The sequence below is a fragment of the Cyclospora cayetanensis genome, unplaced genomic scaffold, assembly GCF_002999335.1.
Source record: "Cyclospora cayetanensis isolate NF1_C8 unplaced genomic scaffold, CcayRef3 CcayRef3_contig_31, whole genome shotgun sequence".
Lineage (NCBI taxonomy): Eukaryota > Apicomplexa > Conoidasida > Eucoccidiorida > Eimeriidae > Cyclospora > Cyclospora cayetanensis.
In genome coordinates, this window is record NW_020312270.1 from 213,002 (window position 1) to 233,358 (window position 20,357).

General features: G+C 52.6%; 5 protein-coding genes across 5 annotated transcripts; 3 read left to right on the forward strand and 2 right to left on the reverse strand.

The window, feature by feature from the left end:
• The first annotated feature begins 864 nt into the window (after window positions 1–864).
• On the forward strand, window positions 865–1,925 carry LOC113146456. Its single transcript, XM_026333860.1, has 2 exons — window positions 865–1,400; window positions 1,664–1,925. Exons 1-2 carry the CDS (start codon window positions 865–867, stop codon window positions 1,923–1,925), a joined length of 798 nt encoding a protein of 265 aa, XP_026189645.1.
• A 748-nt stretch (window positions 1,926–2,673) lies between these two features.
• On the forward strand, window positions 2,674–5,915 carry LOC34621338 (GTPase Era). The gene is made up of 14 exons (XM_026333861.1): window positions 2,674–2,913; window positions 3,021–3,116; window positions 3,266–3,350; window positions 3,464–3,597; window positions 3,730–3,887; window positions 3,998–4,059; window positions 4,252–4,319; window positions 4,423–4,546; window positions 4,723–4,892; window positions 4,986–5,038; window positions 5,140–5,263; window positions 5,381–5,424; window positions 5,550–5,652; window positions 5,760–5,915. The coding sequence occupies exons 1-14, from the start codon at window positions 2,674–2,676 to the stop codon at window positions 5,913–5,915; spliced, it is 1,617 nt and encodes a 538-aa protein (XP_026189646.1).
• A 137-nt stretch (window positions 5,916–6,052) lies between these two features.
• On the reverse strand, window positions 6,053–7,277 carry LOC113146450. The gene is made up of 7 exons (XM_026333833.1): window positions 7,072–7,277; window positions 6,918–7,010; window positions 6,723–6,855; window positions 6,582–6,670; window positions 6,435–6,523; window positions 6,229–6,378; window positions 6,053–6,171 (listed from the first exon to the last, which is right to left on the reverse strand). The coding sequence occupies exons 1-7, from the start codon at window positions 7,275–7,277 to the stop codon at window positions 6,053–6,055; spliced, it is 879 nt and encodes a 292-aa protein (XP_026189618.1).
• A 1,062-nt stretch (window positions 7,278–8,339) lies between these two features.
• Window positions 8,340–15,136, forward strand: LOC34621828. The gene is made up of 11 exons (XM_026333862.1): window positions 8,340–8,540; window positions 8,660–9,117; window positions 9,216–9,859; window positions 9,933–10,062; window positions 10,612–10,831; window positions 10,971–11,315; window positions 11,676–11,829; window positions 12,113–12,361; window positions 12,708–12,880; window positions 13,096–14,097; window positions 14,630–15,136. The coding sequence occupies exons 1-11, from the start codon at window positions 8,340–8,342 to the stop codon at window positions 15,134–15,136; spliced, it is 4,083 nt and encodes a 1,360-aa protein (XP_026189647.1).
• A 1,030-nt stretch (window positions 15,137–16,166) lies between these two features.
• Window positions 16,167–20,148, reverse strand: LOC34621827. Its single transcript, XM_026333863.1, has 9 exons — window positions 20,036–20,148; window positions 19,714–19,806; window positions 19,016–19,202; window positions 18,696–18,839; window positions 17,960–18,462; window positions 17,400–17,739; window positions 17,196–17,277; window positions 16,556–16,913; window positions 16,167–16,359 (listed from the first exon to the last, which is right to left on the reverse strand). The coding sequence occupies exons 1-9, from the start codon at window positions 20,146–20,148 to the stop codon at window positions 16,167–16,169; spliced, it is 2,013 nt and encodes a 670-aa protein (XP_026189648.1).
• Between the last annotated feature and the right edge of the window lie 209 nt (window positions 20,149–20,357).

A 20,357-nucleotide genomic window follows, 5' to 3' on the forward strand; every position in this document is an offset into this window, starting at 1 on the left:
TCAACAGAGGCGGAGCCAAGAATAGAGTAACGTGACACGGGGTAACACGTAGGCTTTCCATGGGCAAGACGCGGGGTGACTGCAAGAGGCCATATTTTAGCGACCCCATGTATGGTCTGATAGCACATCATCACTTAGACACCAACGCTACTTAAGTACGTGGCTATTTAAATTGGTTACATGTACTTTCTAGCGATCGCCTATGTGAGGGGCAGCATTTCTCTTAGAATGGCTGCTGGCGACGACTGATGGGTGACACAATAGGATTCAAAAATATACCGTTTTTTGACTTTCCCGATATCTCTTGAGTTGAGTGAGCAGGGCAAGCGAACGAAAAAGTACTAAAATGCTAGAACATGGCAGCAAGTAGGACAATTTGAACAGGATCCCTCCGCAGCCAGGTTGGACATCGCTGCATGGTGACTGTTACTTTATTTACAGAGCACCTCAGCAGAAAAAATGCCGGAGAAATATCTATCTTGTTGGAAACTATTACACTAAAATTGTGAAATATGGTCAGAACTTTGTAGCTGCATTGTACAGCTTGGTCACCGCAGGCTGGCCATACTCAGTGCCTCCTGTAGTGGGGCCCTTAGAGCCCATGGTCCTGTAAAAGTGTAACATAATGGTGTAATTAATTGTACTTTTCTCGGCAGGATAGGGCTCTTTATCGTTCTCTCGTTGATGGATGAAGGAGCCAGGGCTTCCCTGGACGATGTGAACGACAGCCAACAACAGAAACGAGGATATTTTTCTCTGTGTGACTCTTGAAGTCCGCGCAGGATCTCCTTTTCTGTTTTGTTTCAAGCATTGCTGCACTCAGTTATCCTTTTGTTGGAATTTCTTGGCCCTGTGTGAAAGCCAATGCTCAGTTTTCTGCATGCGGCGAGACGTTTCCTAGTTGAAAGTTACACCGTACAGGGAGGAATCCTTTACGGGAAAACCCCTCTCACTTATGCCCTTTCAAGCACAGCTTTTTCAGGTTCAGCCCTCGCTCTTGGTGGCCCGGTAACCCGAGCGGCATATGCGCAAGCAACTGCGGCATCTGTGCAGTCAGGTTTTTCTACCCCTTCAACTAAACAAGTTGACAAGGTTTTAGGCACCCACGTTCAGCCGTGTGCATGCTACTGGAATCCGTTTGATGCTCTAGGACGACGCCTTGCGGAGCGCACATTCGAACATTCAGGCGCAGGGAGAAGCGTTGTGCGTACGACCTTCCGACTAATGCAGAACTCAACAGATCCACAGGCCGGATTTGCTCCTGCAGATACGATTGCGCAGGAAAAACTGTCGACAACGCAGAACGATCCCTTAATTCAGTATGTAGTGCTACGCCAGGACTTAGCCACTGAGCTTAAGTGGCCTCTCGGCGCCGTTGTTGCCCAGGCGTGCCATGCTGCGTGAGCCCCCCTATTACCGCATCGGCACACCACAGAAATACCAAAGCTCGTATTTCTGGATCTATCGCAATGCCAACGCAGCCATCATAATAGTCGAGAACTGTCGCTGCCTCAAACTGCGGGCGCGGATGCTGTTGCCGAGCGCCCTGTGTACACTATCAGCATCCTAGCAGCTTCTGGGATTTTGGTGCCGTTTCTGAATTCATGCACTTTGCATTTTCGAGCTTTGCAGCTGCCACATTTGTGCTGCTGCATCATTGCAGGGTGGATGCTTTGGGTCTTGCCATGGAGGCTGACAAGGAGACCGCAAGAAGATACTTGGCTGCAGGGAGCAGCATGCGGACCGTGGTATTGCAAGTTGCAAATGAAGCTGAATTGCTGAAACTTCAGGACAAACTGAAAAAGAACCACATTGGCCACAAGCTGTGGCAGGAGGAACCAGAGAATATTCCTACAGCGCTAGCCTCTGTGCCCATACAGAAAAGTGCTGCCCGCGTTTTTAGAGGCTTTAAGCTTCTCAGCTAAGAGCGTAATGACCTAAGAAGGGTGGCTTTGGTACCCACAACCAGGGTATGCTTTGCCACCCTCCTCTCATCGCAAAAGGTGACAAACTTTGCTTTGCGTGGCTTGATAGTCAACGCGTTGCTAGAACCACTGTACAGAAGTCAGGCATCCGCATAGTGGACGATACACACTGCTCGCCACGAAGAGCACTGCCCTCAGCTCAGACAAGTATTCCATTGGGACCCATACGGACCCTGAACTGGAAGGAACTCAGTCAGTGCGTAGAACAGTTGATTATGCCTGCTGCCCCGTGCACATATGATCGGCTTTGTATTTGTGTCTCGGCCGACGGCGCCTGAAGGATACAAGAGGGGCTGCACAATTAGTATCCGATGTGGAGATGTCCTTAGTCATTTCAAAAGGCATAAGGATCTATTTTTTACATTCCTTCTGGTACAGTCTGCTGACAGCGGAACCCGCTAAAGACAGGGCGAGTTAAAGCTGCAACGGTGCACTGCCTCAAAGGAGATGTGCTTGAATATAGTAGCCTAGGTACCATTTTAAGATATGGAAGAGATAAAGTACGCGTTTGAGGCACGCTATTCACAAATGTATTCTCTGCAGCGCTGTGTTGTCGAGCCGCTCTGAGGACGCTCCGGTCTGGGCCTTTTGCATGTGGAGCCGTCGGCGGCACAGGGTGAATGCCTCGTACCTCGAACTCAAATCTATTTTTAAATGATTACCAATGTGCCACACTGTCTTGCTACAGATGATAACTCATGCAGCTCAGGAGAGCGCAGGCGAAGCCGCACGTCGGCTTCCTGCGGTGTGGGCTTTCAAGCATCTTGCCCACCCCACGCGACTCCTGAGGGTAAACCAAAATTCCTGTCCACCAACAGAAGCTCCCAGTGCACGCACTGTGGTCTGTGGGCCGCGAAATAGATGTGGGGTTACTTTATGGGCAACTCCACCAATCGATGCTCTGTGCACCAGCAGCCGTACAGCCCAGGCGAACGGTCGAGCTTCTATGAGTCATAAACGAAGTTTTAGACGCCACTCCAAACTGAACAGATGGTTGAGGTATTGTAAGTTTGACCCTTTAAGATGGGATACAAGCTTTCGGCAGCAGTGCAACGAGGGCGTCAAGCTCAGCCACATTGGCCAATCACGTTCATGCCACCATGCGTGCCTCGAGCAGCTGGTACAAGTCCGGTCCTTTTCGATAATGGATCGCTATCACAGAGTGGGTTTTGACGGACTGCACCAGCAGCATTTTGTACTTGGGTGGAAGGATCAGAGAGTAACGCGAGACTCTTCGGTCGACGGATCTTGCAAAGCGTGCGCGGTTTTCCGATCTTCAGGCACGAAATGAGATTGTCAAAGGCTCCTCGCTTCTTTCAATCCCAGAAGAAGCTACCGCTCAACAAGCCACTAACGATGCCGTGGGTAAGCAGGCAGTGAGCACTGGATTCTACTGTATTCTTCCATAGCGTCAGTTTCTAAGCAGCGTACAGCCCGTTTGAGTGGAACTCTTGAGAATCTGTCGCTTTGAGGTAGAGACTTTACGGCTGATTGGCGTTATGTGAAGCTATCGTTGATCGTGCTCTGTGTAGAACCCAGATCTACATTCGGTGCATCTCGCCCTCGCCTCCCGGTACATCGGCCATTGGTGAGAGGTGTAATTCCCGCTGAGGTACGGCTTCAGCAGCAGATCTCCCCTTGCTAATTAGCTTGAGACAGTTCTTGTATCTTGTGTTGTCAGCTCAAAATGTATGATCCAGAGCGATGATTTTTGTGACTGCGTTTTTCGGGGCTGCTCCCTCAGGCGCAATTTGTTTCTTGGGATGCTCCCATCCAACCTTCACACCCCAAGTCCCTCACCGTTGCTCTCATCGGTCCTCCAAATGCTGGGAAGAGCTCTTTGCTAAATGCATTTCTCGGCGTTACTGTTTCGGCTGTATCCAACAAAGTGAACACAACTAGGTGAGACAGAACCCTCGCCAGCAGACTGACTATGCCTAGCCTGGCAATTGGAAAGGAACAACTCATGCTATAAGTGTCTTCTTTGGGATTGCTCGCTCTTTTGCCCGCAGAACAGACTTCCGTGGAATGGTGACGAAGGGAAATAACCAACTCATATTCGTCGATGCCCCAGGTTAGATTCGTTTGCATGCTCACGAGTAGAAACGCTCCTAGGCAAAAAATAAAGGCGCACGCTGCAATTTGGTAGGAACAAGTGGGCCTCGAGGGTTGGTTCAACCGGCACTGATGAAATGAGCGCAATTGTGGGGTGGAATATTACAAGCGCAATCACTGTGCCCGTTCGGCTTGCGCATGCTCAATGCAGGCATCATTGAATCTCATCCGAAAAAGACATTTTGCAGGGATCTTGTGAATGCCGCATGGCGGGGCTATGTAGGTCATTTAACATAAGCCGTATTCCCCTTTACTTGCCTCTGATCGGACACTGAATCTCTGCGCATTCAAGGCGTGCTTATGCTGGCGAGTGATGTACTAGGAAGACGCCGACTTGGGCATTCTCGTTGTGGATACGGTCAAGCGTCCCACGCAGAATATTTTCAATGTAGTTCGCGCAATTGCGCCGAAGCCGTCTCTTGCGCTATCCGGATTTCAGCACTCTGGCAAGCTTTTGAAGACACGTCAACGATGCAGTCTCAGTGCTTTTGCAATGTCATGAATTCGACACCTCAAAACATTGCCCTTGACGTGATGCTTTCTGTCTTGTTCACGCGCATATATCCTGGGCCGAGGTGCATTTTGTGTTGCGCAGGGTCTTACGGACCAGGCGACTTCACAGCGCGCTCACGCGAGGAGCCGACCAGTGTGGTCGCATGTTCTCCATCGTTATATGAGATGCGGGAGGCCGGAATTTCGGGAACTTTGAGGCAGCGATTGGCCCTTGACAGCAGCTATGCTGAGGTGGATGGCGGCGCACGCACAATACCCATTATTTTATGCCTCAACAAGGTACAGGATCGCAAAGTGTGAGGGTTCCCAGCGCTGTCAGTTGCTGATAGGATTCCTCATGGCCTAATCGAATGCTAATACGTGCGTATTCAGATTGATCTGGCATCGCATCCAAGATGGATTTATGCCCGCGAAAAAGAATTTGGGTAGGAAAATTTCCTGAGCAACGGCGGGGTAACGATACGTGCAAGTTTGCACCACAGTATGCCCGTTTACTCTGTCGAGCAAAAATGACCGTGTGCTACAGGTCCCACGGACATTTTCAGAGGGCATTTCACGTTTCTGCTAAATATAGACGGGGGACAGAGTTGCTCATGGATTACCTCTTCAACCAGGCTGTCTCGCGACCCTGGACGTATCCTTCAGATATGGTGGGTGGCAGCTCGCACTAGTAGCAAGGTGCAGCCAGGTAGTGACAAATAGCTCTGAATGAGCTCGTCCTAATGACAATTGACTGCTACACTTGTAATGCAATGTGAACGTGCCAGCGGACAAGCCTGTCAAAGGTACAACAAGTTGAGGAACTAATACGGTAAGTCGGACCAAAGGTTACGCAGGGCCCTCCTTGAAACCACCTCAACACTCTACACTTCATGGACCAAGGAGTTAAAGGCATCAGATCCACGGATGTGCTGCAGTGCTTTGCTGCTTTCACAGGACATACTTGTTTTGCTGGTTCAACAAAGATGTCCCTTATCGTGTGACACAAGAAACAGTTGGATGGGCTACCCAAGAAGATGGCTCGGTGGTGATTGAGCAGGTATGCTTGGAGCTACCGATCGTTGTGACAGCATGTGAATTTTCCACGGCTGTCCTTGTATATGATCGTAATCGATGGCCCCCTGCTTTGCGTAACACTTCCTGCAGGAGCTGCTAGTGAAGAGCGACCAAGTGGCGAAGATGATCTGTGGGATTAGGGGACGCATTCTTTTGCAAATGCGGAAGAACGTCACCTACAAGCTTGAACAGTTATGGGGACACAAAGTGTTTTTGTACATCCACGTAAAGGTAGCAAAGGGTTGAGGACAACATATGCCCCCACGATGGAGGAATCACTTGAATATCGTGTTTTTTTGTGGCTCGGGTATCTTCCACCAAGCTAAAATATTACTTTCAAAAAAGAAAGGACTTATTTTTAAAAGGATTTTAGGTTTCTGGAGCTATTCCTCGACAGTGTAACTCTTTGTCATCAAATTGTTCAGAGAGTAGTAGACTCCGACAACAGAAGCAAGGTAGACCCCTGCTAGCGTCAAAAGGATCGTAGCAGTCCAACTCAAACCTGAAATACGAATGACACCTTAGTGACACAGGCGGAACCTCTCATACGAATACTTACCAGTGGCTGCACGAGGGAGATACTGGTTTACTAGATCCACTCCGGCTGCCACCGCTGCGGCAGGGGAGTCGGTCGCAAGGAATACGTGATTCATTGAACGCTGGACATGTGCCTTGAATGTGGGACTTGCAACGCGTGCATCGACATTTTCTGGGATTGCCCATCAAGGTATGGCATGCGTTTTGAAAGGTCAATATGCGTCGAACCTCTGGTGGCCAGGCTGACGGTTTTGAGGTTCTTCACAAAGGCCAAAACAATTCCATCATGGCACCCCTTGTTGCCCACACCCCAGCGTCTGGAAAGGGAGCTTCCGTTCAGAATGCTCATCACAAAAAGTGGAACTCTCGAAATACCTGAGCAACGATTCGGCAAAACGGTCCGTCGCCTCTTGTGGTGTCTCGTTCTCGTTTACAACAATATCGGATGCTACGGCGACTGCAACCTGTACTCGAAGATTATTAGAGTAAAACCGACGTAGCTGAACCGTTCCTAACCTGGTAGTACTTCTGTGAGTCATTACAGTTGCTCTGAGCAGTATCGCGTAGTTTGAGCAGGCGAGCCTCAACAAACGCTTGTTCCTGTGGAGAAAGCAGCTGGTCCGGATCACAAATCCACGAATGTGATAGACTGTATGTACATCAGCTGTCTTGTTTGGTGGGTAACGCATGACGAAGAGAATAATGAGTTACCTAGAAAATGCAACGCATTTTTCAGGCTGCTCAAAAGGATTAGGAAAAGATATATCTGTATGCATGGCGACGTCGAATGTTTGGTCCAAGTGCCTAACGGGGATTGACATACAACCCAGAATAAATTGCAAGTTCGAATACAGCTTCTTCGTACGGGCGCTGGTTTTTTCGTAGAGGTGGTCTTCCAGTAGCTGGCCACCATACTTCTGAGGTCAACTCTTCTGCGGAAGGTGCGAAGGCAACTTGTTTATCGAATCGGAATGGATGCCCGATCTGTGTGTAGCCGTCAGCGATGGCCTTTGCGTAGACCCTAGTGACCTGGGCGCTGCAGAGGGCGAGAAAAAAGACAATCATCCACATTATGAGGGTAGCATCAGAAAATCCCGTAGAAGAGCCTTGGACGAAGCACTGAAATCAGTGACGTGGGTTCGGAGCGTCCGCTGCAGTGTTTATTTCAGGTGAGCATACACCAGGGCTGAGGTTTGGTATTCGTGGTGATGATCATCATTTTCTTGTCGTTACTATTGATGCCACGAAAAAGTGCAAGCTACAGAATGGCTAAAAAGATGCCATGTCTGGTAAAATGCAGCGTTTCAAACAGCAGTATGTGTCGCGCAGTAGTTGGTGAGCGTCCATGCAACACGATCCAGCCGGTTCCAGGTGGCACAAATCATTGTCTTGGCCCTTTTGATCCAAGGCGTATGTATTCAACGATATTTAACAAATATTTTTGGCTTGCAACGTTGTACGAGTCTCGATGTGCTGAACAGTAGTGTGTGCTTGAAAACGGCTGCTGGCTCGTTGAAGTAGTCTCGGTGGAGCAAACTATCGTGGGTCGTCGCAATATTCCGCGTTCTTTTTTTTGAAAACTGTGATAATTTGGTGTGTTATTCACGAAACGTCGTACGTCTTATGTTTCCACGGCTGCGGGTTTCCACTGCCACTCGAAGCGTACTCCATGCCCACATCAGAGAGCATTCCCCCATTGCTCTATGAAGCATGCTCCCGTCCATCCTTCCACAATTTTTGGCAATTTTAGCGCGCAGTAAGCGTACAATTAATAGCGATGCAGCTCTCGCCGGCTGTTTAGGGCTGTCAGAATGCCCATGTTTCAGTGAATTCAACAGACCTGCGTCGTCTTGTGCAAGTGACTTCCTGTGCATCCGAATTCTTCTCGGTTAGAATAGATAGTAATTTTCCTTGAGTTTTCATCTGGCTGACTACTTCCTGCAGAAGTCGGCAAGGAGCAGAGCCAGTGGACTGGGTCAGCTGGTCGGGGGCGCACACAGAATTTCGAATGTCGAATGTTTGGCACTTAACAAAGTGTCCGGCATATCGGTCAGGGTTTTGCGCTTAAGATATGTCTTGCGAGCAAGCCTGACTCATCTGCTAATTTCACAATCCCGTGTGCACACAGAAGTGATGGAATCCGAGAATCATGGCTTTCTTGCCACGGTGGGTGAGACCCCCGAGGCTGAATCAGAAGGAATTGTACGCTACACATGCTCAATAGCCTCGGACTGCATGAAAGCTCCCGATGAGCAGCATGTCCCGTGGTTGGATCACTTCAGAGACGCAACCTGCAAGGTTGTACGATATCCCAACACCTCAGCTATTCCTGCAGTAAGCCTCTGCCCTTAATGGTCACATCACTTAGTTAGAGGCCCTTCTTTGCCTGCATTTGTATTTTGCTTTCGTCACTGTCTGCTGTTGTGGATCTTTGCAACTGGGTGTGTCTACAGTCAATACGCTCCGTTTTCGATGTTTGCATGAATAAGAGTGGGTTAAGCGTGGCCCTCCCCAATGCAATTACGAGGAGCAGAAAGGCCCACGTGGAGCGATTTCACTTTATTGTGAAAGGATCGGAATGGCAGAAAAAAAAAGATGGTCTTCATGGACAGTCTGTCTCGACCGTGAACAGTCAAAACAGTCCTTTACTCCCCTTTCATGGAGGCATCCTGCCAGCTCCGCATCCCCTTCATGAAGGGCACCTTCGCATCTTGCAGGAGGTGGATCTACAAATGCCTTATTCGATGCAGGCAGACCAAACGGCTCCGCCTGCAACGAGCCTGAGCCGTGCCTACTTGGGGTCAATGCCTTACTACCTTCTTCCTGGGTTCGCAGGCCTCGTAGTAGCTGGAGTGTTGCTGCCCCTACTTCTGCTCGTTTTTTTTTTCCGGAACCACAAGTGCTGCCGCAAGTAAGGAGATCCTCAGTGCCTCCCTTATTCAACACATGCGTGTTCGCGTATCCACACGGTTGGCAACTGCGGGACTTTGTCTTTCTGTTGCGGCACAGAGTGTGCAGTTGTTTATGCTGGATCCGCCCGTGTTTCAAGCTTTCAAAGCGTCATTTCAATAGATTAGAGCATTATGACTCGAGCGGCAGCAGTACCACCGCTTCGGAGTCTCAGTGCCGCGGAGGCCGCCGCATGTTGGTTCCGCGGCGTTCCTGCATGGGTTTAAGGTATCTCACGCTTTTCCTGACGACCCTCATCGCGTTGGCGTGCTTGGGAGTGGGAATTTATGTCATAATCGATCTGCATGCACAGCTCTCCCAGCTCATGTGCTCCACGGCCCAGGCGGCCTCGACCATTATGAACGGGCAGGCATTTTCAAGTGGCGTAGAATCTTCGGCATCGGAGAGCCGCCGTATTCCCGCGTCGTACTTTTCGTCTTTTGTCGCTTCTTCCCCCTTTCTCGCTGCACCCTCCCTGGCCGTTGCCGATGACCTCACACAGGCGGACCAAAGCCTACTTCCTGCAGCGCCAGGTGGGGTTCGAACGCTGTCTGCGGTGTTTCTTCCCCCTGAGGAACTGAGTGAGCAACACCGTGGTTCCGACACTCGTCGCTCCATTCGCGGGAGAAAACCTTGCACAGAACCCTCTTCCCCCCCTCCCCCCCCCTCCCCCGGCAACCCTTGCCTTCCGTGCCTCGCTTTCGGTGCTTAGAAGGCAGTTTGCTTCGCACAGGGTTGTAGCCGTTATCCATAAAGGCGACCACAGTTCGCTCTAAGTCTCCTATGCTGGTACAGACATGGGCCGTACAGCCGCAAGACACCTGCAGGAAGCTCATGCTGAAGCAGCTGATGACGCAGCGGAGCCTAAGCGGACGGGATTTATTGGGGTAGTCCCCGCTCTGGACTAGTAAGCTAAGCTGTTCTTGCAGCCTTTGCTGCGGCAGCTGATGGGGAGGCCTCCACACATCTGCCTGCCTTGCCCATATCGGTTCCGTACAATGCCGCTGCTAACTACTGTGAAGCCTGCTGCTAACTACTGTGAATGCTGCTGCTAACTTATGTGAAACCTGCTGCTAACTACTGTGAATGCTGCCACTAGCTGCTGTGAATGCTGCTGCTAACTACTGTGAATGCTGCTGCTACTGGAACGGGGGTGGCTGCCAGACGCCTTGCAGCTGGTACTCGCGTTCAAGATGCAGCGGCTTACGCATGGGTGCTGGTGGTGTTGGGAGCGGAGCGGTGCTGCTGCTGCTCCCCACAGTGAACTCCTGAGAGAGCCGAGAGTTCGCTTCTGCAGCTACAGTCTCTCGTCTACGCAGGTTGGCAAAACCAGCGATGCCAACGGAAATAACAAGAGGAACCGTAGCCATGGCAAACGCCGACACCTGCGGACTTCAAAACACCTGATCGCGGTGCCGGCTGTTCGCACACGTCTTGTGTGATGATTGCGTCGCAGTTTCGAAAGCCTCCTAGCGGCTTTAGATAAAAAACGGCCAGATTTCCTTCCCAATGAGCTGCGACTTGGGGGTACCCTGGCAACCCGCATAAAGAAGAAGGTAGTGAATGTCAAGAAGGATCTCCGCACACTCCAGGAAGTGGGAGAGCACAGTGGCATGCGCCACGCTCGATGCACGAGGCCAGACGCCTGTAGTTTGAAATTCTTGGGATGTGCTGATGTTTAGAGCACGAAAGGCACTGTAGAGCTCAGTAGACAGCTTGTGTGTGTGTGCGTGTCTGTGTGTGTGCGTGTCTGTGTGTGTGTTTCGATTTGGGTGTTGCCCGGTGTTGCGCTGTGCACCTGCTTTATACGACCAGATGTTATTTAACCCACTGAATAGCGGCACCACGGTGAAACGCGTGCAAAGAAGCAGTGAGGCGCCTTCTCAACAGCCAAGCTACCACCTTTCGCTTGTGGCTGGAGGCTCCGCCTCCCTGCTGAGTTCGTGGGAAACCCTTGGGAATTTGCTTCCTGAGGGCCTCACAATGATAACGTCGGCATCAGAGCAACTTGCAGGTGAAATCGAGGATGTCTTGGCTCGAACAGGCACATTCGTGTCTGCAGAGCAGCTGCAGCAGGCGAAGGTAGCTGTCTACGAGACGCTGGCACAGGCCCATTCCGCCCTTGAGCCGCTACCTCGCATCAGCGAGCCGCTCTTCTGGGTGAGCAAACAAGGCACAGCGGATCCATTTTGCGTGCCAGGATACAGAGAACAAACGCAGAGAAGAGACTTGTGTGTCTCGGGTTTTCTCTCTCTGTCTGTATGCTTGTGTCTGTTTGTCTCTGTCTTTCTCTGTCTGTCTGTCTCTCTGTCTTTCTTTCTGTGTGTCTCTGTCTCTCTGTCTCTCTCTCTGTCTCTGTCTTTCTTTCTGTTTGTCTGTCTGCTTGTCTGTGTCTCTCTCTGTCTCTGTCTCTCTCTGTCTCTGTCTGTCTTTCTCAGTTTGGGGTTGCATCGGCGCGAACCCGAGGAACAAATGTGGGAAGAAGTTGCTGCAGAGCTTGCGTTGTGCTGCTTTTTGCAGGCCTTACTCGTCGCCTTCAGCCTACTGGCGTCCTTGCTGCTGCTCGCTTCTATGTACCTCTGCTGCATGTGCTGCTGCAAGAAGCAGGATCTTGTTGATAAAAAGGCTATGAGCTGCGGCTGCTCACTCTTGATGATTGTAATTGCCGCTGCAGGTGCATATCCACCTCCCAGTTGCACTGCAGAATGCTCTGCGTCTGTGCTAAACATTGCCACCATCAAGACTTATCCCTACAATCAAATTGCCATGTCTTTTCTTGTCGCTAGTTCCTCTCCATCATGCGCCTGCTCCGCGTATTGCTTTTGCATGTATCTGCGCACATATATATATATATCTGCATGTGTGCATGCATGTATATGTGTCTTCGTACGAATATGTGTATGTATATTCGAGTGGGAACATATGCATGTGCGCTGCGCTGCATGCTGCGTATACAGCTCTGGTAGCCAGTGGGGTTTTTCTGGCCAGTACGGCGCTGCTAACAGATGGGTGTATATACACTGGAGAGTTTGTAAAGGGGGAGGAGGACATTGATGATCTGCTGCGTTATTTCTGGCCAGAACAAGGGGGTGTTGAGGTTTCGGCAGGGGACGCTTCAAAGGCCTCCTCTCTCATGGCTCAAGTGCTGGCTGCCTGCTTTCTCCCATCCAAGGAGAGGAACCTGGTGACGGTTCTTGGAATGAATGGTCCTGCTCTATTTGCTGCTGCCTTCCTGCTGTAGAAAAGTACACCTCCAGTGGCTAATATGAGAGCACCTTTTGCGATTAGGCCCCCCGATGCGTATTTAGAGGGCTTTGTTCTGCGACCTTGTGTCTCTATTTCGCTTCCTCCGCATGCATGCGCATGCAGGCACCCATCTTTAAGCGAGTACATACATGCCAGTCGTAGATCCTCTGCGTCTTGTAGGGGTACCTGTAGGGGCCGCTGCCTGCGCGCGATGTACAGCGAGTCCTTTCTGCTTGCGACTTCTACATGTGTGCAAGTAATGGCGATTGCGAGCCGGTGATTTGCAAAAGCGCGTATGCGGCGCAGAACTTGTAAGCGCGGGGAAGGAGATGGAAAAGATGAGTAGCTGGGCAATGCAGAGCGAGGCGCGAGCGGCCCGGCTTTTATCTCTTGAGCTGCAGGATGCTGCAGCGGAGTTGCAGCTCTTGGAAGACACCTACTGGCTCTTCCTGCTCGATCCTGTCGCTCTAGAGGAGGAGGTGAGGGGACTGGACAGGCGTCACGCAGTGTCAGAAAGTTCGTGTCTGGTTTGTGCGAGCGAGCGTCTTTGCTGGCGGGGGGCGGGGGGGAGAAGGGAGCGCAGGTTTGGCCTCTTTGGAGGAGCGTGCGGGACGCTACTGCTGCAGCAGGAGCATCGAACTTGGAATGTTGTATGTGGACTGAAAATGGGGTTCGTGTGTGTGTGTGTGTGTAGGCACTGGAGGATCGGCTATTTACGTACAGAGAAATTCTCTGCAGCGGCCTTCAAGACAAGCAGCGCACCGTGAAGCTCAGCTATCTGGGTGTGGGTTCTCCTGTGGCAGTGGCGGCAGGCCCTTCCGGAGCAGCCAGCAGTCAGGCGTCGTCTTCCTCCTCCTCGTGGAAAGCGCCAGTGCTGCTGCTGCAGACGGAGGAGTGGGAGCCCAAGGCTGAGTTGGCAGCGGTGTTGCATGCGCTGGACCCTGATCCTGGAGCGGCAGGGCGTCTCTCCGCTTCCTTGCAGCAGGCTCTGGGTGAGCTGCAAGGCAGCAGAGACAGCAGGAAGGCGGAGGCTGCGTTTGCCAAGCGGCTTGTGGACGGCGCCTTGAGCGAGGTGGTACAGCTGGCAAAGGGGAAGTCTGAGGCACAAAAGATGCAGATTTTGCAGTCCATCGTTCGTCTGACGGGCAGAGCGAGCTCGGAAGCTCAGGCTTCCAAAAGGAGGGGAGGTGATGACGTCTCACGGGATCAGCAGCGAGAAAGAAGGCGGAGGCAGACGCGTCAGCGCAAGAAGCTTCGTGAGCTTCTGCTGGATCAGTGTATGATGCAGGGTTCCCCGGGGGGGGCCTCGTCGAGTGGGGAGGGGGGCCTCGTGGTATACGGCATGGAGGATGTAGAGGAGCTGGTAGCACCTTTTGTTCTCGCTTCATTGCATGGCGGCGACACACGCGAGAGCGAGAGCAGAGAATCCGGCTTGACAATCGACGCATTCTTCGACGCAGACTCTCCCCTTGTGGCGAAATTGGCAGCGGAAAAAGGCTCAGCGGAGGAGCAGCGCCGCTTCACGAATGCAGTTTGGTGGGCTGCTGTGAAAGAGAGCTTGAGGGAGGAAGCCGCGCGTTCCTTTGCATGCCCCGAAGAGGTGGCATCCCCCGAGGCTCCCATACAGTGGACTTCTTGCAACTTTCAGGAGGTGCAGGAGGCAACGCACAAGCTGCTTCGCAAGCTGCATGCGCAGGTAAATACAGCAGCCAGATTGCAAGCGTTAGGGTGCCAGGAGCGGCTGCTGCTCGTCTTGAGTATGTTTCGCAACACCCTATGTTTGAGCGCGTTGAAAGCGCACAAAGCGACAGACACCTCCGTTATCCAATTAGAAAGGCCTGATGAGGGAGGGCGCAGCAGGAGGCTTGTACTGGATAGGCATGGAGTTGAAAGCAGACACGGACAGACACGTACACACACATACACATACACACGCGTATATATAGATACAGGAAGATATACGCCTAGCTTCAGATTTCCTCATGCGATCATACTAGAGACGAGCATGTATCATAATGTAGAGGGTGGATTTGTATGGGCATATGGGCAGCACAAGGCGGGGGATGGGTGGGGGGGGTAGTAGACGCGACAAGGGAGTGCCGACAGAGGAGGCCCCTGAAAGGCGAAAGCAATTAAGGAGCATTCTCATGCGCGCATTATTGGGAAGTATCTGATAGCTACGAGTAATTATGTTGTGTTGCCTGCCTGCCTGCCTGCCTGCCTTTCAGTTGGAGGCACTATGGGCGGAGCTTCGCCCGTTTTTTGAGAGCCGCAGCCGCGTCTTTCGCTTAGCTGGGGTGGACTACGCGACTGCAGCGAACAACTTGGACTGTCACATTGTGCGCAGTGAGGCCCAGCCGGTGGCTGAATTGATGTGTGAAAAGGTGAGACCAGCGGGGGCTAACATGGCGTTCGTGCTGCTGTTGCTCAGCGGCGCTGCTCTGCTGCTTTTGCCCGTTTTCTACTGCCTCTGGAGAGCAGGAGTCGAAAATACGTGGATCCAGCGAGACGCGCGAAAGGGAGTCATGGCAGCCCATAGGAGGCCTTCAAGTCCTCGTGAGGATTTCAACAGTCCTACGATCATCAGCGCTCCTACGCCGAGCAGTGGCAATACTGCAGCAGCTGCAGCAGTTGCTGCTGCAGCTGCCGCCACTGCTGCTGCGGCTTCGGGGTTGACACAGCAGCCTTCCATTCAGCAGCGGCCCCAGGTAGACCGCGAAATCCAATTTAGTTGATGGGATTGGCGATAACAACAGCAAATGTGTGCTTTTATTACGGAGGCTTTAGGTTAAGATACGTTAAAAGGGGAGTAGTTGACACGAGCTGCAGCAGCCGCCTCCCTTTGGGGGCCTGTTAGGAGTGCCTCACTGCATGGTATTTCTTTGTTACATACAATATATGGGGTATTTGCTTGCTTACCGCGTCGACAGTGTGGTACGTCGGTTGCCGCTCCTCGCCTGCCGGTTAGCTTAGGCAACGCCTCCGAACAAAATGCAGCTCCCTCACAGCAGAGCTAGTGGCAGGTGCATGCCTTGTGTTAAACACTGGGAAGTTGTGGAGCTGCCAGCTGCCACCACCCCTGAGGGGGTCTTCAACGGATGCTGTCTCTTAAAAAAGATAGTGGCTGCGTGACTCTGGCAGTACGCGTTCAAGCGGAATCTGTCTTGCTGGGTGTGCGTAGCCTAAAGTGCGGCAGTGAGTTTGCTTCCAAATACAGACTTGCCCATCGCTCAAAAACGCCTCACACATTTGCACTAGGGGCCTTGCTCCCCGGCCAGCCCCGCAGGGTGGGTATTTCGGTGACTTTGAAATCATATTTGAGTTGTAAATAAATGCACAGGCCTCCTATGAAGGTGGCACCTAGCTTAAAAGAGAGTGCTGGTATCTAAATGGACGGAGGCACTATCCGTAGGAAGCGGATCACATTCTTCACGTAGGCGACACCAGCCTCTTACAAAGGACAAGCTACATCGCTGCGATGCAAGGAAGCGGCTTCTTATACTGCGCGCTTGTCCCTAACAAAGATTGTAGGGGAAGGAGATTGCTAGGCGAGGTGCAGGCCTCTCGCCTGTGCATGGAGGCGTCATCAAGCAGGCAAAAAATGTGGCAGTTTTGGGGCCGCTGCCACCACTGACTTGTCACTGACTAAAGGGAACGCGCGTACGACTTTGGCAGTGCCAAGTACACGAAACCTCTCAGTAAGAAAGGAGAGAGTCCTTGCGGTGTGGACGTCTTCGAAAGGGGAGCTGACGAAGGAGCCGAACTTCAACTGCTAGGAGACGAACCAGGAGAGGCCCTTGAAGCCAAATATAGGGCATGGAAACGCGACGTTTTGTCCTTCAGAAGGCTGCGGGGAGGTGCAAACTCCAGCAGCTGCCCCTCGCCTACTACGCCAACGCGGTGGCATAGAGATGGCAGGTGCTGCAAGCGGTGAGAGACGATCAGAACGCTGCCCCTCCTGCATGCGCATCCCCCGCACAGCCAGACATGGCGCATGCAGCCAGCGCCTTTCGTCGCAGGCGGTAGGAGGGTCGATCAGCACCGCAGGGACGCCAGGCACCCCAAGACGCGAGCGCCTAGCTACTAGGGAATTGCCTGCACTTACTGCAGCAAACAGTCCGTTTCAAGTGGCATGTGCGTTGGCTCGCGCTTACCTCAAGCACCACTTGATAACCGGAACGAGGACCTCTTCTTCCACAGAGCTGTCCATTGCGCTGTTTGCCTCATCAAGGCACAATATAGGGGCGTCCCGTAGAATGGCTCTGCAAAAACAGAGAAGCTGCTTCTGCCCAATAGACAGGCGAATACTCTGGCTACCTCCCCCACCAGAAGGCTTAGAGTTGCCGCGGTTCCATGGACGCTCGTGGACGGGAGGAGTCATCAGGGCAGCGCTTCCCATGGGGCCTTCCCGTGCTAAAAAGGGGGATACTTCGCGCCTCCTGGGCTGCACAGCGCCTTCCTCATGCTGTGCAGAGGAGGCCATGGTCGGAGAGGCCAGGCGCACACGGGTGCCTGAGGTAGAGAAAAGGAGAGGCTGACACACAGGACAGACACGCTATACACGGCAGAAAATTCCGCATTGAATTCTTGATTTGGGTGTGAGCATGCACGAGGAATGCAACATCAATACGCTTTTCGACATGGCATGAAGGCCATCCTCAAGTGATCTGTAGGTGGCGCCATCCGCAGGCACACAGGACCAAGAGACGCAGCGGCAGAAGCCTCGAAGTCAAACGCAGCTGCAAAAGCACGACAACTACAGAGACTCTGTGTTTTGTGGCAGGCAAGCCGGACCCCCCTGAATTCTGCGAGACCTCCGAATACGGAATTCAACGGAAGAAGCCTCGTCCACGGTGGCAATAGGGGTGTCCAGGGCCTGCATGCACAACGTACATCATGCGTCTCTCATGCTCGCTCTAGCATGCGTTGCAGCTTCCGTAGAGGCCGCCTTTTACAAAGCAACAAGAGGTGACAGGAAGCGTCTCATCATCAGCCTACCTGAGGCAGTGCCTTCACCACCTGATCCAGTCTGCAGAGACGGAGGGCCTCGAACAGCTCGGCGTCTGTGCGTGCGCCTACCGGATCCAAGTTGGATCGAATGGTGCCAGAGAAGAGCGTCGGCACTTGGGGAACATACGCCAGCCGAGAACGCAGCACGTGTACCGGCAATTTTTGTATGTCAACGCCGTCTATTTTGATCACCCCCGTGTAGGGAACCATCCGTGTCAAGGCCAGCAGCAAAGTGCTCTTACCAGCCCCAGTCCTGCCGACAATGCCTACCGCCTCCCCGGGATGAATCGTCAAAGAGACGCCTCGCACTGCAGGCGGGCTGCAAGAACTGCAGTCACACACCACCATCACAAGACGCTAGACTCCAAGCCTCCACATCTGCGTCAGAGTATGGGGGCCAGCCTTAGAGGAGGGCACGCAGTGCGAACAACCGCAGTACCCGAAGGGACAGAGACGCTCTGTACGGGGTAGATTCTGCCTCTGCTCTGCTCTGAGGGGGGCGTATGACGGTCAAAGGGGAGAGGAGCCTTGCGGGGCAAACGACGCACCTGTAGGCCACAGTAACATTCTCAAAGTCTATTCGACCCCGCGTTCTAAAGCCCAGCGACACGGAGTCAGGAAACGGCGTTGAAAGCTGCTTGTTCATAGTGCCTTTGGTGCAGAGATCACCAACCGCAAACGAAGCCGACAAGGGGCCTCCCCGCCCCCGAAGGCACGCGAGAGTCTCATGGACAGCGAGAGCGCCTGCTGCAGCTGCTGCAGAGCGCCTAAAAGCTGGAGGTGGGGGAGACGAAAGTGCGCCAAGATAGAGAAGGGCTCTTGGCTCGGAGCAGTCAGGGCACGTTTCAGGCTGCCGGCGCTGCTTTAACAGCGGCTGCTGCTCTTCATTGTCAACAAATACAGGCAGTTGCGTGGTTTTCGCATCTTTCTTAAGCCGCCTGCGCCAGCTTAGCCAGGGTAACCAGGAGGAGGACGGCGCTGCAGGCTTAGAGGTGATGGGATGCCATGGAAGGCCTGTGATTACGTCGTAGTTGGGGTCCTCTGCTGGAACCTGAGTGCAGCAGCACGTTGCATGTGGAAGACACCAGTTCGACATGAGGTAAAGGAAGGTGCTATGAAGAGAAACAGATGGATGGGTAGACCAGTCAACCATTTGTTGTCCTGTCTGGGAAGATCCTATGATGGATGAATGCGGGTTCGCGAAGAAGTCTGCCTTTCTTAGTGTCTTCGCTGCTCTGATTATTCCCGCGGACCCCTCGCGGGCAGTTTACAAGTGCTGCCTACGAGCAAGTAGTCGCGAATCCTCTCTACAGAAACCATTTGCACCTCCAGGCGCACAAAGGTGGTAATGCTCTGGGTGAGGAGCCGCACGAGAGGAGACACCGAATACAGACTGAGGGCCATGAGGCCAGCCATCTCGCCCCGTACCTGCACAGGTTAACGCGGCGGGAACACACACGGCTGTACTGCAAAGGGAAATTGCTAGAAAGGCGGGAGGCACCACTTGCTCGCTGAGAGCCAGAATGCGTTTGAGAGACTCGTGGAGCCCAAGTAAAGCTTGCATATTGTCAACGAGCCTGATAGCCTTCCTAGATTTCCCTGACCTGCTCCAGGCGTTCAGGCCAGAAGTAAAGGGGCAATGCCACTGCCGCGAGAAGCAACGCCTGGAGGGAGGCCCCAATAAGCTGCAAGCGGAGAGCCAGCCACGCCTGCAGACAGGTATTTAAGTAGGAAGTGTTGCCGTAGAGCAGCAGCGCGGCTACACAGCGGTCAAAGTAACGCCGCTCTGCCCTGGAGGTACAAAAGAGCAACAGATCAAACAAAAAAAGGCGCTTACAGGGAATTCTGAAAATGCCTATTTGACAATTCCTGCCCAACAGCGTTCTCTTCAACCCATTAGGGACACTTAGCAATTGTGTCTGGCTCGGTATTTGTCGCTGCTCGTCAATGGGAAACAACTAGAGGCCTGAGGGGTGGCGTGTTGTCATCCGAGCACCTAAAAGACGGCTAGTAGGATTGGATTCTGGAGCACTAGTGTAGAATGTTATACGTAAGGCCGAAGCACTACGCTACAAAAGTGTGTCGTAAGTTGAAGTATCTAAGGAACGGCGCGAAGGCTGCACAGAGAGGGACCGAACACCGAGCCTAAATGTGTTCTTGTTCTACAGCAATCACCCTGGAGGCTTGGAGAATGCACGGGCACTTAACGCCCGCTTGCATTGCGTGGCTCAGCCTCTAATACCTCCAAAGAAAGTTCCTACCACAAAGTGACGTCCAGCCGAACGGTAGCAAGGGAATTTACCTGAAAGCCCGCAACGTAGCACCTCCGCCAACGGCCCCCGCAAGGAGGCAATGCAACGGCGAGCGAGCCACCGTCTCCAGCCTCTTGAGCGACCTGCAGTGGATAAAATTTGTACCAAGATGGTATGTGGGCATGAAATGTGCGGTACGTGCTGACCAGGGGTAGCAAGAGTTGCTTGCGACTGCAAGACGCCCTGCGTTGACCTTATTTGGCGATACTTGATGCAGAAGCAGCAGTTACAGCGCGTGATGATGGATACAATTGTGCCCAGCAAAGCTTCGCCTATATTCATAATGGCTGTAGGAGGTTGTGGCTGGGCTACCTGATGGCTGCACGGAGTTTCGAGGCCGTGCGAAGGAGGACGTAAGCAATGAGAGGCATCACCAGCAGCAACGTTGGCACAGTCAGGCTCAGGAGCGTCAGTTTAGCAATCATCGTCACTGCAGGCAGCAAACGCACGCGGGCAGTCTTCTGTCGCCTGCTAATGGCAGAGGTCCTCGCTAGATAGACCTGCTGACAGCGGAAGGTGAAGCGCAAGAGAAGTTAAAATAGACACCGCAGAGCGCCCGATTCGCGCTTTAGGCAGCTTACTGATAATCAGAATATGCGTGTAGATGGCTTGGGGAAGCGCCTCATCGATGCAG

Excerpts from the sequence above, each read along its gene's own strand:
- LOC113146456 (XM_026333860.1), top strand. The coding sequence starts at position 865 with ATGCTCAGTTTTCTGCATGCGGCGAGACGTTTCCTAGTTGAAAGTTAC. Across the intron at positions 1,401-1,663 it reads GCCCAGGCGTGCCATGCTGC|GGTGGATGCTTTGGGTCTTG; the intron begins GTGAGCCCCCCT and ends GCATCATTGCAG.
- LOC34621338 (XM_026333861.1), top strand. The coding sequence starts at position 2,674 with ATGATAACTCATGCAGCTCAGGAGAGCGCAGGCGAAGCCGCACGTCGG. Across the intron at positions 3,351-3,463 it reads AGCCACTAACGATGCCGTGG|ACTTTACGGCTGATTGGCGT; the intron begins GTAAGCAGGCAG and ends TTTGAGGTAGAG. Across the intron at positions 3,598-3,729 it reads GAGGTGTAATTCCCGCTGAG|GCGCAATTTGTTTCTTGGGA; the intron begins GTACGGCTTCAG and ends CTGCTCCCTCAG.
- LOC113146450 (XM_026333833.1), bottom strand. The coding sequence starts at position 7,277 with ATGTGGATGATTGTCTTTTTTCTCGCCCTCTGCAGCGCCCAGGTCACT. Across the intron at positions 7,011-7,071 it reads CTACGAAAAAACCAGCGCCC|GCACTTGGACCAAACATTCG; the intron begins GTACGAAGAAGC and ends AATCCCCGTTAG. Across the intron at positions 6,172-6,228 it reads TCTCCCTCGTGCAGCCACTG|GTTTGAGTTGGACTGCTACG; the intron begins GTAAGTATTCGT and ends TTCGTATTTCAG.
- LOC34621828 (XM_026333862.1), top strand. The coding sequence starts at position 8,340 with ATGGAATCCGAGAATCATGGCTTTCTTGCCACGGTGGGTGAGACCCCC. Across the intron at positions 11,830-12,112 it reads GATTGTAATTGCCGCTGCAG|CTCTGGTAGCCAGTGGGGTT; the intron begins GTGCATATCCAC and ends CTGCGTATACAG. Across the intron at positions 12,881-13,095 it reads CTGTCGCTCTAGAGGAGGAG|GCACTGGAGGATCGGCTATT; the intron begins GTGAGGGGACTG and ends GTGTGTGTGTAG.
- LOC34621827 (XM_026333863.1), bottom strand. The coding sequence starts at position 20,148 with ATGATTGCTAAACTGACGCTCCTGAGCCTGACTGTGCCAACGTTGCTG. Across the intron at positions 17,740-17,959 it reads AATGTTACTGTGGCCTACAG|TTCTTGCAGCCCGCCTGCAG; the intron begins GTGCGTCGTTTG and ends GTGTGACTGCAG. Across the intron at positions 17,278-17,399 it reads TGGTGAAGGCACTGCCTCAG|GCCCTGGACACCCCTATTGC; the intron begins GTAGGCTGATGA and ends TTGTGCATGCAG.